The sequence below is a fragment of the Vipera berus genome, assembly GCF_964194415.1.
Source record: "Vipera berus genome assembly, chromosome: Z".
NCBI lineage: Eukaryota > Metazoa > Chordata > Lepidosauria > Squamata > Viperidae > Vipera > Vipera berus.
This window is the reverse complement of record NC_138205.1, coordinates 36,459,237-36,474,423: the sequence shown is the minus strand read 5'-3', so window position 1 is coordinate 36,474,423 and position 15,187 is coordinate 36,459,237. Positions and strand designations below refer to the sequence as shown.

Genomic DNA, 15,187 nt, shown 5'->3' with positions numbered 1-15,187 from the left:
TGAGAAAAAGAAATGAAGAAGGATTCTTGGAAAAATTCTGTGGGAGAGGAGCTCATGAAAGGAAGGAGGAAAAGGGAACTCTGCTTTCATGCCTTTCAGCCCCACATAAATATCTCAGAAGCTTTAGAACAGGGGTGTCAAACTCAATTTGATTGAGGGCCGCATCAGCATTGTGGTTGCCCTCAGGGGGCCGGGTGGGTATGGCCAGGGTGGGCGTGGCCTACTGGGTGGGCGTGGCTAGAGTGTGTATGGCCTGCTGGGTGGGCGTGGCCAGCTCTACATCATTGGCATCAAGGGCGCCTATGGGGGCCTGGGCAGGAGTGGGACAGATCTGAGGGTCTCTGGCAGAAGGAGGGTCTCTGGGCCAGGGCCAAGGCAGTGGGGGCCGTTCCCTCACTGTTTCCAGGATGGCTTTGCGGGCCGCATGAAACCATTTCGCGGGCCGGATCCGGCCCCCGGGCCTTGTGTTTGACATGTCTGCTTTAGAAGCAAAACCCACTGACTCAGACGCTGCCTCCATTCATTTGAAATTTCTGTGTAATCTTTTAAACATTTTTACAACATTTCCATCTCCTTTGCTAGTTGCTGTTTCTTTCTTTTTGCTTGGGGACTTTCTGCCTTGAAAGAGTGAAGGAGAGGCAGGAAAGAAAAGGGGGCGCGAAAAGGGGGCGCGGTTTCTGTTCAATTTAATTTTTGCTTGGTTAAAACATTAAACTGCTTTCCTAAGTAAAGGGGGGAAATGTGCTATTTGAACACTGCAGTACGAGTTAGGAAATTGAACATCAGTGCGCTAAAATTATTACATTGCAAACTGAAGTACGATTTTAAGAAAGCACACTTAATAGAACATGGAATTGTTACTGCTTTAAAGTAAGTGCTTAATATATGCTAAATGGAAAATTTCAAGCTGCTTTAATATTAGGTAGGCAGCTAGCAGTTGAATATCAGCCAAAACTACAAGTAGAGGAAGTACAAAGATGAAGTTAGAATGCTTATGCTATGCTACCAAAAACTTGGTCATGGTTCACGTATGGCAAAAGAAAAACTTAGAAAAAGGAGAAGTAAACTTGTAAAGTGAGGGGGGGGGGGAAATCTGTTATTCTGAGTCTATTTTGCGTGTGTGTGACAAAGAGGTTTATGAGACTGTCAGCTTCTCTACAAGACATTCACATGTCAAAGGATGCAATGTTGGACTACTGGGAAGTTTTCATCATTGCTTTCGCAGACTGTCATTCACAGGAGACCAGTGCAAGTCATGCCAGTGGCAAGCAACCCTGCTCCTGTCACAATATCCTCCCCTCCCTCTCCTTCTACCTTCTTCCCCTTCCCCTTTTCCCACCTATAAAGGTTTTCTTTGAGATATTTCAGCTTCCCTGAGGACTGCTCCACCCAAGGAACCACTACATCTTTGTTATGCCTTGAAGATTGGTGATCAGGTTCTGACTAAAGTGTTTCAGCAAAAAAAATAAAAAAAAATGTTTAGCTCCTCATTGAAAGGGACCATTCCAGACCACTGTAAAGTGTCAAGAGCTGGCTTCCTGGGTGCATGTTTTGCATTGCAAGAACGTACCAGCCCCAGACAAGGAAAACATCCAGCCCCAATCACCTGGCTGCACCTAGGCAAAGACTGAAGCTTTGCCCCACAGGAGAGCAAGTGCTAGCAACCTCTGCTCCCCACCAGCATACAATCTCCAGCCCAGACAACACCACCAAGAAGTGAACTCCAATACACCTCCCTTTGAGGAAGGTGATGTGAAGTTCTTCAGTTGTCTGGGTTCTGCCTGCCTTGACCACCTTTTCCAACACAATGGAAGCCCAGAGGCACATGAAGGAAATGATCTGCATCAGGAAAATGCCTCATGCCTGCTATATGGACTATAGTTATGTTGTTGTTTATTGGCATTTATATTCTTTAATTATGAGTCTTAAACCTGCTAAGGTTGTGTGTGTTTCCCAATAAAATACTTTCTTTACATGCCCCTATGAAACTATTGTAGACCCTTTACCCCAGAATCCCTCTAATTGTATCTTTTTGCTTATGTTTTGTGTTGTCATTATGGACAAGAAATGGGGACAGCAGAAAATGAAAAAATTGGCCATTGTGCTTTTATGCAAGGTTTAGGCCCAGGTGAACTAAATCAGGCCTCATGGACAACGTATTGAACCAAAGTCTGTGCTATGCTTAATTTTGCAGTTTGCAATTGTACTTTACTTAATATAATTTTGCTAAGCTTGCTTGTTTCAAATATATTTAGAACATAAAGTCTGGAACAGTAAGAAATAGGGAACTGAAAGTAGCTGATAGATGTGGGTTCCAATGGACATGGGTGTATGTGGAAAGTTATGTTCAGCAGAAGGTCAGCAGCAGGTCAGTAAGAAGTCAGCAGAAGTCAGCAGAAGTCAGTGAACCATCTGACCACAGTCTTAGAATGAGAAAGGGTATAAAGAGTTGAGTCTGGACCTGATTGATTTGCCATTGGCCTATAGCTGTCCTTTGGAATTTGCTATACCAGTGGACCACATTGCAATGGGTTATTAATGTAGGTGATATTGTGTTATTATGCTTGCTATGTTCCAAATTATTGGCAAAATAAGACTCTGAATCTTAAAGTAAGAATTATTGTTTTGTGTTGCTGTCTTGTGTTCTTTTCATTGGCTTTTTTTCCACGACAGTGCACACTGATTTAATTAGTCCTATGGCATCCTCTCTAGGTGGAGCTAGGTACGTACTAGTCTTAATAGATGACTACACTAGATATGGGTTTTCCTATTTATTAAAAAGCAAAACAGAAGTCCTACAACATTCAGGCAATGGGTGAACTTTGTAGAGTGAAGATATGGCCATAAAGTATGCCACCTGCAAACAGACAGGGGAACAGAGTTCATGTCTGACAACTTCCAAAAGTGGCTGAGGAACGTAGCCATAAAGCATAGATGTATGAATCCAAACTCGTCAGCAGAAAATGGTGTGGCTGAACGGAGGAATGGCGTATTGCAAACCATGAAAGACTCACTGCTGACAGATGGAGGAATGAGTAAAACATACTGGGGGGAAGCCATGAAAACAGCCAACTATCTAGTAAATAGGGTATGGAGTGTTGCTATCAATGAAACTCCATATTACCTGTTATATGGAAGGAAACCTTCACTGGCTCATCTAAGGACATTTGGCAGTTATGCCTGGGTACATATTCCCAAAAGCACCAGAAGGAAAGGACAGAAAAAGGCCAAGAAACTTAGGTTTGTTGGATATGAGCCAGGTTCCAAACGATATAGATTCACGGATGGAACAAAGAAGGTTGTGATTTCAAGGTCTGCTAGTTTTGCAGAACAAAACAATTGGGACAGGGTGCATACTAACACTAAAATATTCATGCCAACATGTAGCGCTAGTTCTCAGGAAGAAGAGACTACACAAAGCCCAATGAAGGAAGAACAGAATAGCAGGTCAGAAATAGTAGGAATAGAAGAGGATAGACCTGAGGTAAAGAGAGAAGTAACAGAAACACAGGAACAGATGATACCGAGGAGGTCTGAATGTAGCAATAAAGATGTACCTCCTGATTGGTTCTCAGCAAGTGGGGTTAGAGCGTATAGTATGAATCCCGTAATTACCAAGAGATGTTATTATTGCCTAAATTTGAGGGAACACCTGCTGCCAGCATCAAGTTCCCTTCGTCCAGTGATATGCATGACAGAAAGTCAAACACAGGGTTTGTTTGCTGGCACTGTAATTGGATGGAAATCCAGAAAACAACCTTCAGTAGCACTGTCAAGTACTGAAGCTGAATTTATAGCATTGTCTGAAGCATGTTCTGAATTAACCTGGTATGCCAAATTACTAAGAGATGTACGTATTGATGTGAAAGAAGCTGTGCCAATACTTGAGGACAATATTGCACGTATAAAGATGGCAATGGGAGAATGTATTGGAAGCAGAAGCAAACATGTAGATATAAAATATTGTAACGTCAGAGCAGGGAGGCTGTAAAAGATAAACTGATAAATTTACAGCATTGTTCCACTCACAACAATATAGCCGATATGTTGAGTAAGCCTTTAAATGCAGGCAAGCATCAAGAGTGTATAGCAGCATTTGGGTTAACAGCTGTTTAGCTTTAAATAGGAGGAGTGTCAAGCTAATGATTTAAGAGCTAATCAGTTTATGTAATGTAAGATGTAAGAAGTAATGATGGGAATGATTCCGCAGGGTCTGTGTCTCTTTAAGAGCCTTTGTATAAAGGGAAGGCTCCGCTGATGTATTCTCTTTCTTCCGTTTCCTGCTGTAACTGTGGTGTGTTGGATCCTGCTGTATTAGCACATGTATGTATATTGTTCCTGGTGTATGATATTGTAGATAGTGTAAGATAAACCACCATTTAATATAGACCACTGTTTACTGCGTTTACTCCTCGGTTATTTCATGCAATAACACTGTGCATGTTCTGACATAGGCATAGTAAATAAATTCTCATCTTCTCCCCTAAATATCACTGGGGATTACTGAAATATATTACAACTCTAAAACAATAGAAAGGGTTTTCAAAATTATTATCTAAAAACAGAAATCCTTTGACCTATTAGCAATCAATTGTATAACTGAACACTACAATTCAAGGTAAAAGGTTTGCACATTGTTAAATAAAGAACTGGGTGCTACTAATTAGCAGAATTAATATTCTAATAAAGGTTCTTACTATTTTGTTTTGCTTTGACTCTTTAGTACTATTATTGACCTTAATTTATTTAAAACAGAAATGGGGAAAGTGTGGCTGTCCAGATCCTCCTGAATTACAAATACGGCTGCTGATACTTGTCATTCAGTAATATCTAGCAGTTAACACATTCTCCATTCCTTCTATAAAGCAATTTTCCCCAAATTGAGAACCTTCCCAACAAATACCTGGGATTCATTTGATGATACGTTTGATGAGGACATCAAGCAAGGATTTCTGAAGACAATTTTAAAAATAACTCATATGCATAATTACTGGTGTGTGTGTGTGTGTGTGTGTGTGTGTGTGTAAAATCAGACCCCTCTAAAGTGTCCATTATTTAGATCCTAGATCGAAACCCTCCTTGCTCCTTACGTGTTGTATGAGGGTCTCCACAATTTTATAGCGATCAGGCATATGTGTCACCATGTCAGTCATGTTATCCTCCGACGTTCGAACTAGGGTGGGACCAAACACCAAGGCAAGATTCCGCGGCTCCATCTGCAATACAATCCATTGCATTTTTGTTTCTATAAGATGAACAGTTGTCAGAAAGGCTGGAGTGAAGTTGTACATCTTATCCATGCATTCATGTCACATTAGCCTGTCTGCTTTGAGCTCTGAGAAAGCCCTATGATTTTTTTCATGCACCCCATCCAAAGAATTGCTTCAAATACAGCAAAGAGCTGGCTTCAAGGGCAATTTAGTTTCAGGGAAGTCAAATTTCTAAATTCCACAGGACACAAACAAGCAGAGCAGGGTTCATATAGCAGGAAGGGATGTTGAAATTAGCACACTCATTTCATATTCTCCTAATACAATGGGGGAATTAGAAAGTGTGTTATTTATACAACCCTTTCACTACAGATGTCTCTTTGTGGAGTCCAATAAGGAAGGGAGCAAACTGGGAGTCTAGAAATTGTTTTTTATATAAGGACTACAAACAAAATCATTCAATCCTAAAACACCATATGGGAGTTCATCAAAGTACAATAGGGGAAGATTTTATTTAAACCCACGTCAACAAGGTTCAAACTCTGCTTAGACCATTCCTAAAATCTTTTGCTGGGTAAAGAGAAAGGTAAATTCTGGGGACTTCCAAGGGATTAGCGATATTTCTTGCAATGGCAGCTGTTCCTTGTAAAAGACAATAAATTTGCAAATCTCACTTTCTAATCACTTTCAGAAATTGCCTATTAACCATTCAAAGCTATTAGAGACCTTCCAAATGACAAGATTGAAAAAAATCTTCATTGGATGAGTTTATCTTCAACTCTGAACAAAACAAAAATTAACTATAAGTTTAAGAACTTATTTCTTTGCTCAAATAAACAGCAAAAATATTATATAATGTGAATACTGGTTCAATCTATAAATTATAAAATCAATTGGTAATCCATTCACGAAAATAATAAATGGGTAAAAGATTCTTGTGCTTCTTAGCTAGAAGTACATATTACAAGGAAATACAAAAAGGAGGACTTTTAAGAAACAATTGACTTAAATTATATATGGAATTCAGTTATTGGTCATTGATTCATATGCTAAGTATTGATGTTAAATCTCTTTTTTTAAAAGTCTCTTTGGAATTATATTATATTATTCTGAAGATTAATTAAGATGGGGAAAGGGAGGGAGGGAGGGAGGGAGGGAGGGAGGGAAGGAAGGAAGGAAGGAAGGAAGGAAGGAAGGAAATAAATTTCTTCAAGGCCACAACTGTCCATTTGTGTTACAGACTACTTAAATTAAGATAGCAATCAAGGAAGGAAGAGAGGGAGGGACATTTCCTTCTGAGGCAGAATTGTTCATTCTTGCTACTAAAGCAAAATCCTTTCAATGTTAAATTCTTGGAAAAAGGTTTCCACTCTAATGGATATTCAAGAAGTGATCCTTGACAATCCATTACAGAAAGCTTTTCCTAACCCTAATCCACAAATTCCATAGCCTTTCTTTTGCCTGGGAAATATGTTCCAGGAGTTCAGGATACAGAACTAGCACAGCTTTCTTCATTGGTGAACTCCAGACATATTAGATTGTTATGTCTATCATCCCCAGCATTTATTCCAATGATTGGAAATCATTAGAGCTTTAGCACATTGAGAGAGAATCAGATTGGTGAACAGTATTTTGAAAGATAAAGCTGATAAATTCCCAGGTAAAATATTAGTGTTGAAGAGTTGCATCCCACAATCAAACTAAAAATTCCATTTACTAGATCATGTAACCCCTTAATCCTCCTTTCCATGGAACAGCTGAATATTCATACTATACACAAGTCACTGGACAGGGAAGGGAAGGCAGGTGTAGTGAGCAAACATTACCTTATTCTTTTCAGAATGATCTGCAATTGTCTTGAGGTGTTCCACCAGGAACTTAAGAGTCTCATAATAATGGGCTGGTAAATCCCGGATCTGAATCAGAAGTGGAATAAATATATATAAATACAAAAAAATCAATCAGGAGTATTTATTTGTCTCATTTTATGACTGATGTAAGATCCTATTCCAATTTCTCTCTCTTTCTCTAGTTTAGTTTTTATAAGAGCAATCCATTATTTTGCTTTTTAAAAATTGGCACAAAAGGAGTGGTACCATAGGAACATGTCAGCTCTAGAATTCCACTGTTCTTTCATAATGTATATTAACTCTTACAAGAACGTTTAAAGCATACCAATAATACGTATCTTCATATGTCCTGCACTATGATATGGCTAGATAATGTTTTCTAATAGTACATGTTCTCTGTTCCTTAGGTAAAGTATGTTTTTCTTGCCTTGGTACTGCCTACTATTCCTTTCATTAATGTTGTGTGACATTCCCACCTCAAGCTTATTTTAGTTACGCAGACGGTTTTCAGCTGAATGAAGAACGCTTCAGTTCTCAATTCTTAAGAAAATAAAGTATAAAAACTTCAAAAGATATATAAAGGAATTGCCAGGCTAGCAGTAATGATACAGTGAGTGTTAATACATAGGAAGAGAGGAAAGAAGGAAAGGGGAAGTATGCTTGGCAATGATATATACAATAAAAGAACCGGTTTATAGATCTGCATCAAGCCAGCATATTACAAGCCCATTCTGTCCTACAGGAGGCTGGTTTGTATTTTCACATATCTTTTCTCTTTTATAGGTTCAAGATTAATCTTTCACAAAATAACATAATTGAGCAATCTGAGTCATTCTCTACACTTTCTTGCTTAAAATTGCACAGTGTGAGAGACATCAGGATTCAAAGCAAGTATTCTATGGTCTAGTTGTGTTCAATGAAGCTGATGTATTGTTGGTCAGAAGTTGCACTAACTGCCTAGATATAGTAAGCTAAATATAATCTTCAGTGGCTGAGAAAGACTTCTGATGAAAATCTATCTCTTGGCCAGTTAAAAATGTTAGAGACTGAATCTTCAGCATAAAAGGAAGTGTTACTTTTCATTATGAAGATTGTTCCTTTTTGGGAGTGCAGAAAGCATACAGGATAGGCTCAATTATCCTATCCTGGATACTCTCCATCTCCTCAAAATAAACAAGTGTTCTATCACAAAACTGCAGCCTTTCCTTGCAAAGCAGAGGCCAAATGTTCGTATTTCCCCATATAGTTCTCCAAGGAAAAAGAAAGCAGGAATTTCCAGGGGCATACCAGTTTGCGTAAGGTCTTCATCCTTTCACTGGCATCTTCAATCCGGTTGGCTTCAATAAAGTCATTGTACTTATCTTGAAAAAGAAAAACATTTGTGATTTGTGGTATCAGGACAAAACAAATTGAGTAGTTCAGAACAAATGAGAACGAGATTCAAAATATGTCTTGAAAGACAATTCATTTTTACAATCTAATTTCAGCTTTGGGATTGGGAGTTAAGGTATCTAGAGCTGCTAATTCCTCAGTTTACTTACTAACTTAATTTCTGAAATCTGAAATTCTAATTTATTTATAAATTTTGATTTATTTAATTTCTTTGTTAGATTTAAGTGGTAGGAATAATTCGGAAGACACTTGACGGTTAATTTTGGGGGATACAACATTCACTCTTATCATAGCCATGAAAAATTACAGCATAGTATTTGGGGGTTGGGGGAATAAACAAATTTCTGAAATATCAGATGTGATTTCAAACACTTTCCACAGGAAAGATGAGATTAAAAAATAAATCTGGTTTAATTATCTGTTATCTATAAGTTATGGGACCTATATAATCTGACATATCTGAAAGGAAAAGCTATTGTAAGGTAACTGCTTCTTAGTTATTTAGAAATTTAAAACATGAGACACACCCTGACCTCCCCAAGGTTTTGGTTGCTTGTGAAAAACATGTATTAGCTGAATTTCTTTAATTTATATATTTTTTTCTTGCCACATCCTATTCTCTTCCGTGACTGTATCCAACAATGGACTGGATTCATCCAGCACAGCTTCATAGACCTCATACTATTCTCAGCCTGGAAAAAAAATGGTGTGCCTGCAATTGACTATTTGAATTCATCAGTGACCTGATGTAAATAGAAAGCAAGTGAAATAAACATGTATTGCCATGTATTTTCACCAACTAGAGTTTTTAGTTGAACATTAGGAACGTGCAGCTTCTTTTCTTAACAAAACCTCATTTACAGATTGTAGTGAATAGATCTGAAAAAGGTCAAAGAGTGCAGGAGTTTCTTTCAAGACCTGGAGACAGGAGACGAATTGGGAAAATTTCAGTGTTACTAGTTTGGGAAAAGATAATTCTAGCAGGCTTCTGGAGAACTTTACAACTTGCCTGGCTAAAACATTTGATTTCTTCCCTCCTGAAATTAAACTATGCTTTCTCTATCTCTGCTAAACCCAGGGCTGCTTAGAGATCTGCATTTGGAAATTCTTTATTTCCTTTGAAACAAACTAGATTTTTTCTACATTTCTGCAAGCAGCAAAAGTATTACCTAAAGAATTCCAGGAGTGAGAAATCACCTTCTCTTCTTGATGTCTTGCCACTGTCTATGGTTTAATCAACCTCCCACTGTGCCATAATTACCCATGACATTATTTTCTAGCCTCCATCTTCTTCTGAAATAATCGGATGAAATAGTCCTTACCTCAGCACACAACACATATTACCATGCGGTAATGTGGTAATATATGTTGTGGTATTATTACCACAGTTGAAGCATGCAATGTGCAGCTGTGAGAACTGCATACGACAATAACAAGTTACCACAGAAGTAAAGAGTTTTCCCCCACTTCCCACAATCACATTCCAATTGGAACTCAGGCCCTAAAACAAGGGTGTCAAAACTGCCGGCCCATGGTCTGGATGCATCATAGCGAAACTGTGCCCACCCCACTGCCAGCAATGGCGAAAAAAAGTCGCGATATGTCGTGACACATCATGTGACATTGCGAGTTTGACACCCCTCCCCAAAAAGCTTGAATCAGTTCCTTTTCTCTCAGTCGTTGAAAAAATGAAAGTAAAACTGAACCCTGAGTGATTTTGTAATACCAATCTCTACACTTCTTAGACAAATGTGATTTACCAGCTATGGCCTGAGCAAGAGAGAAACCATGCCCCAAAACCAATATAATCAAGCCAGAAAAAGATCATACAGAGTCCCTTAGAAACCAAAGGTTCATATTTCCTATCTGAATTTCTGGGAAAAATCATGTTGTTATCCTGACTGGTAAAGCAGCCAAGGGATAGTAAGCTTCCATCACTCACCATCGGTAAACAGTGGCTCTGGGAGCTTCCGAAAGAAGGACTTCAAGAGGCTGCAGATAACATTCAAGTCTTGCCATCTCTGGGAGTGGAAAATGGAAAGGTTCTTTGACACTTATTTCAATTTTGATTTCCATTTATTATTATATGAAACATTTTTACATTTCCCAAACACTGTAAAGCATGTTGAGATCAAACTTTTTTTAAAAAAACTGCACTGTTGATTTTTCCAAGATTTTTAAAGAAGGCAAGTGACCATGGCCAGAGCAACCAACATTCTCCACTGGCTTCATCTACTTTTTCTAATCAGATTGGTAAGTTATGATAGGAAATTGCATTTATGCATTTGCAACTGCAAGTATATTGGTGGTCTTCTACTAGAAGAAGCCTATTCCCTTCTTCCTCTGTGTCTGCACACAAGACTAATAGAAGGAATAATGATATTTATTCTTTCATAAAGACTTGAATAATGATATTTATTCTTTCATAATCTTGTATGAACTTGATGCATTAAAATTCTAAACTTCCATTGTTTTGAGCAAGAACTCCTGTTGCCAAACTGACCCAGGAGATGAAAGCTCCAATCCAGAAGATTTGGAGTACAAACTATTTAAAGTGCTCAAAATAATTCAGATATGTTTGCTTTTATAATCCTTGCAAGAACTCCTAATAACAGGAGAGTGATATTTTCTTCACACTATTAATAATGAGATTAAGATTGATAAAATGCTAAGACAAGATAACAAATATTATTAGTATTTGTATTATTTATTCATTTTTATTTATCAAATTTATTTGCCACCTATCTCACAGTGGAGCTATTCTAGATGCCTTACAATAATAAAACTGAATGAAGTGTAAACAAAACAATAAAACAACAAAATTACAAAAAATAAAACAAGGAGAATACCTCTATATAATAACAAAAGATGGATGGGTGGAGTTCATAGAGCAAGGGGGGAGGTAGAGTCTGCCATCAATACAGCAGCCACCTCCATATTAATTCAATTTTCAGGCTACCTGCTCATAATATGAGACTACCATGCTGTGGATAAATAAATCGCAAAGCTGGTAAATTCAACTGTGGGGTGTGATTCAAATAACTATTTGCCTAAGAAAGTAACTAAAGCTCAAATCAGAATGAAGATATCACATCATACCTTATCCAGTATTTTTTATGATATCCTGCTAGATAACTGGTCTCATTTCTTGTATTAGAAAGGCCACTGTGGACTGGCTTTGGATGTTCTGCAACTAACCCAAGACAATACATACACATGCCTCATATGTAAACACATGTACTTTAAGTAAATGACAGCTAGGTGTCAGTACTATCTAATAGGTACTGGGGTATTATTTCAATAGAAGTGAAGAGAGCAGACTGTGAGCTAAGCAATCTTATTCTCACCTCATCTTGCAAGTTGATTTCTGCTGCCCCTTTGTTTAATTGTTCTTGTAGGCTGGATACCACAGCATTGTTCCCTGGGACTCGATAGATGCCCATGTATTCCAAACCTTTGTCTTCTACTACTTTGCAACAGGCTTCCACAATCAGGGGGATTTTCTGTGGAAGGCAAGAGGATGAAGACACTGGTACCAGGGCTGGACACCTTAAAAATGTAAGTTCCTTTTTTGTGAGTTAGAAGCAATTTGAAGCCTAAACCAAATGACTAGCCCCAAAGATATATCATATATAATATTATCTTTTGGATTTCAAGGACATTTCTTTTACCAGAATTCAAAGCTATGTACTATATGGAGCAGCTTCTAGATCTGAACACTAATGAAATCTCCACGTTCAAAGTTTGGATTCTTGTCTTTTAAGTGGGAATGAAATTCAGAAATGAGTTTCACATTTCCAAAGAAATGACAAACAATATTATGCTCCAATCAGAACTCAAGCCATCTTAATTTTGCTAACACTATCTTCCATCTTTCCATTTAGGAACATGTTATGTGGAAATATGACCCGTTTCTCAAGAACTAACACTATATCTGACAATCCAGTTCTTCCTATTAGATCAAAACTCAATTTCCTTTACTGCCCCTTCCCCATTTCCCAATTCAACATAAATCTCTTTCCCTGCATACACTTTCCTACATATTTACTAAACCAAGAAAACAGGCTAAGCTGTAATTAGGTTCTACGGAGAAGGCTCACAAATTAGATCCTGTGGCAGATTATTGAAGTGATAACAGTTTTCCCTTAACAAAGTTCCCAAGACACTGTTCTTTTCTTATGCAGCATAAAAGACCTAGCAGAGCTGAAAAGAGACTACCTTGTTGTCAGGAGCTGGCTGGCAGTCTTCTAACCTTATACCAAAAGCTCTTGGAACAGGTTTCTTGCTCTTCTTCATTAAGTTGATACCCCAAGGAGCTTTCTGGGGAACACTGTCATCTGGACAGAAAAGGGAGAAAAAGAGAAGACCATTAACTGAGAAATAGAAATGGTAGAGAAAAATAAAAGATCAGTCAAAGAGGTATCTAATGTCAACTTTATGAAAAAGTGTTCAATGGCAAAAGGCTACTTGGTGATAACATTTCTTTATCATGTTCCTATGATATAAGCAAATTAAGGATGAATATTTTGAAGCAGAAATATCAAAATAGAAAGAGGGAAAATATAGCAAAAATATTGATGACAGAAGAAATTATGCAGTCCAGATATTATGAGGAGAAATAATGTGAGATGAGAAAGAAACAGCATTTTATTTTATAGAATTCATAACATGCCCTACAGAGGATATGAATTCCAGATTTATGATGAACAAAAATTAATACGCATATACTCAAATCAGATATTAAAATGAAAAATAATCTCAAAACCAATTTAAAAAGTATAACATCAAGACTGCAAACTGTTTATAAAACCTGGAGAATAAAGTACTTTTAAAGTAATTCTGTACTGAAAAGATACCCCAAAAAGATTTTATCCCATATCTCTAGCACCTTTATCTCTGTTGATATCAGATTCCAATGTGCATGCACCTCAGTCAAATCAGCCAAATCCATTGTGTCCTTGCTTGGTCTCCAAAAAGTCATCACATGAATATCCATGTATTTGAACTCATCTTTACAGAACAGATTCAGATGGGAAGAAGAGTGCATAGTACAGGGTGCTACTTGGAACATTATTAAAGCTATCATGAGGAATTTATGCTATGCATTTTTATGTCAGTAATAAAAGAAACTGTTAAAAAAGTAAATTCACAAAAATGGAGACACAAAACTGCAAATGATTCTCTGAGATCATCATGCAAATCCTTAGTTGAAGAGACTTGAATCCAAGTCTCCAGCAGAATCCATTATGATATAACTGTGGCTTTGAATCAATGCTGGATTTTGGAATCTGCCTCAAGATGCCGCTGCCAATGGCAGCATCAGTAAAATGCTCTCTAGTAGTTTTGATCCCTCTGCTAAACATCTAACTCCTACAGCACTGTGTTAGACCTAAAAATATTTACCCATGTAGTAGCTGTATTGCTATTATCCTTGTCATTTTCTCATCCTTCTCATATTCTAATCTTTCTCACCTCTCATCTTTCCTACTACCTTCTCATATTGGTATATTATGATTTATCAATTATTGTTGTATCTTAAGATTTATGATTGTATCTTATTATTTATGACCTATGACTTATCACTTGGTTTGTGTGTGCACTGAGAGCTTATGCCAATAAAGAATTCTACTCTATTCTATTCTATTCTATTCTATTCTATTCTATTCTATTCTATTCTATTCTATTCTATTCTATTCTATTCTATTCTATTCTATTCATTTTCATAGTTGTTTCTTGTTTTATAAACAAAATTTGGTACTTATTTAAGAACAATTCAATTGATCCAATTCATGGAATGAGTTATCACTTTAAAGCTCAATAGTAATAACTGTGAAAGGGATCTCAGAGTCCTAGTGGACAATCACTTCAATATGAGCCAGCAGTGTGCTGCAGCTGCCAAAAAAGCCAACACAGTGCTAGGCTGCATTAACAGAGGGATAGAATCAAGATCACGTGAAGTACTAATACCACTTTACAATGCCTTGGTAAGGCCACACCTGGAATATTGCATCCAGTTTTGGTCACCACAATGTAAAAAAGATGTTGAGACTCTAGAAAGAGTACAGAGAAAAGCAACAAAGATGATTGGGGGACTGGAGGCTAAAACATATAGGGAACGGTTGCTGGAATTGGGTATGTCTAGTTTAAGAAAGAGAAGGGTGAGGGGTGACATGATAGCAGTGTTCCAATATCTCAGGGATTGCTACAGCATTCTCCAAAGCATCAGAAGGCAAGACAAGAAGCAATGGATAGAAACTAACAAAAGAGAGAAGCAACCTAGATCTAAGGAGAAACTTCCTGACAGAACAATTAACCAGTGGAACAACTACCTCCAGAAGCTGTGAATGCTCCAACACTGGAAGTTTTTAAGAAGAGACTAGACAACCATTTGTCTAAAATGGGATAAGGTTTCCTGCCTGAGCAGGTGGCTGGACTCGATGACCTCCAAGGTCCCTTCCAACATCATCATCATCACCACCACCATTATTGTTGTTGTTGTTGTTGTTGTTAATCATCGCACAGTCAGCCAGATGTTCAGACTGGATTTGGCATTTCTGTCTACCTATCGAGTCCTTACCAAGGACCTGGGATAGGCAGATGTGGATGTTTGATGGTATTATAAATATTGCCACAGGATGGAAGCAGTTCCTAGTAAGGCCGCCTTTTACAATTGACTAATGGCAAATTTGTCAATGCCAATGGTGTTCAAGTGGTGCTCCAGTTGTTTTGGGATTG

The 15,187-nt window shown here is 37.8% G+C and overlaps 1 protein-coding gene across 2 annotated transcripts in view; it reads right to left on the bottom strand.

The window, feature by feature from the left end:
- Window positions 1-15,187, bottom strand: part of ARHGAP23 (Rho GTPase activating protein 23) — a 222,761-nt gene that overhangs the window by 23,731 nt on the left and 183,843 nt on the right. For both annotated transcript variants that reach the window (XM_081344832.1, XM_081344833.1), the window contains exons 15-20: window positions 12,671-12,789; window positions 11,800-11,955; window positions 10,395-10,473; window positions 8,348-8,421; window positions 7,037-7,126; window positions 5,091-5,216 (exon numbers count right to left, since the gene is read on the bottom strand). In XM_081344832.1, coding sequence (XP_081200958.1) covers window positions 5,091-5,216; window positions 7,037-7,126; window positions 8,348-8,421; window positions 10,395-10,473; window positions 11,800-11,955; window positions 12,671-12,789 — 644 coding nt within the window. The remainder of the gene's footprint in view (window positions 1-5,090; window positions 5,217-7,036; window positions 7,127-8,347; window positions 8,422-10,394; window positions 10,474-11,799; window positions 11,956-12,670; window positions 12,790-15,187) is intronic.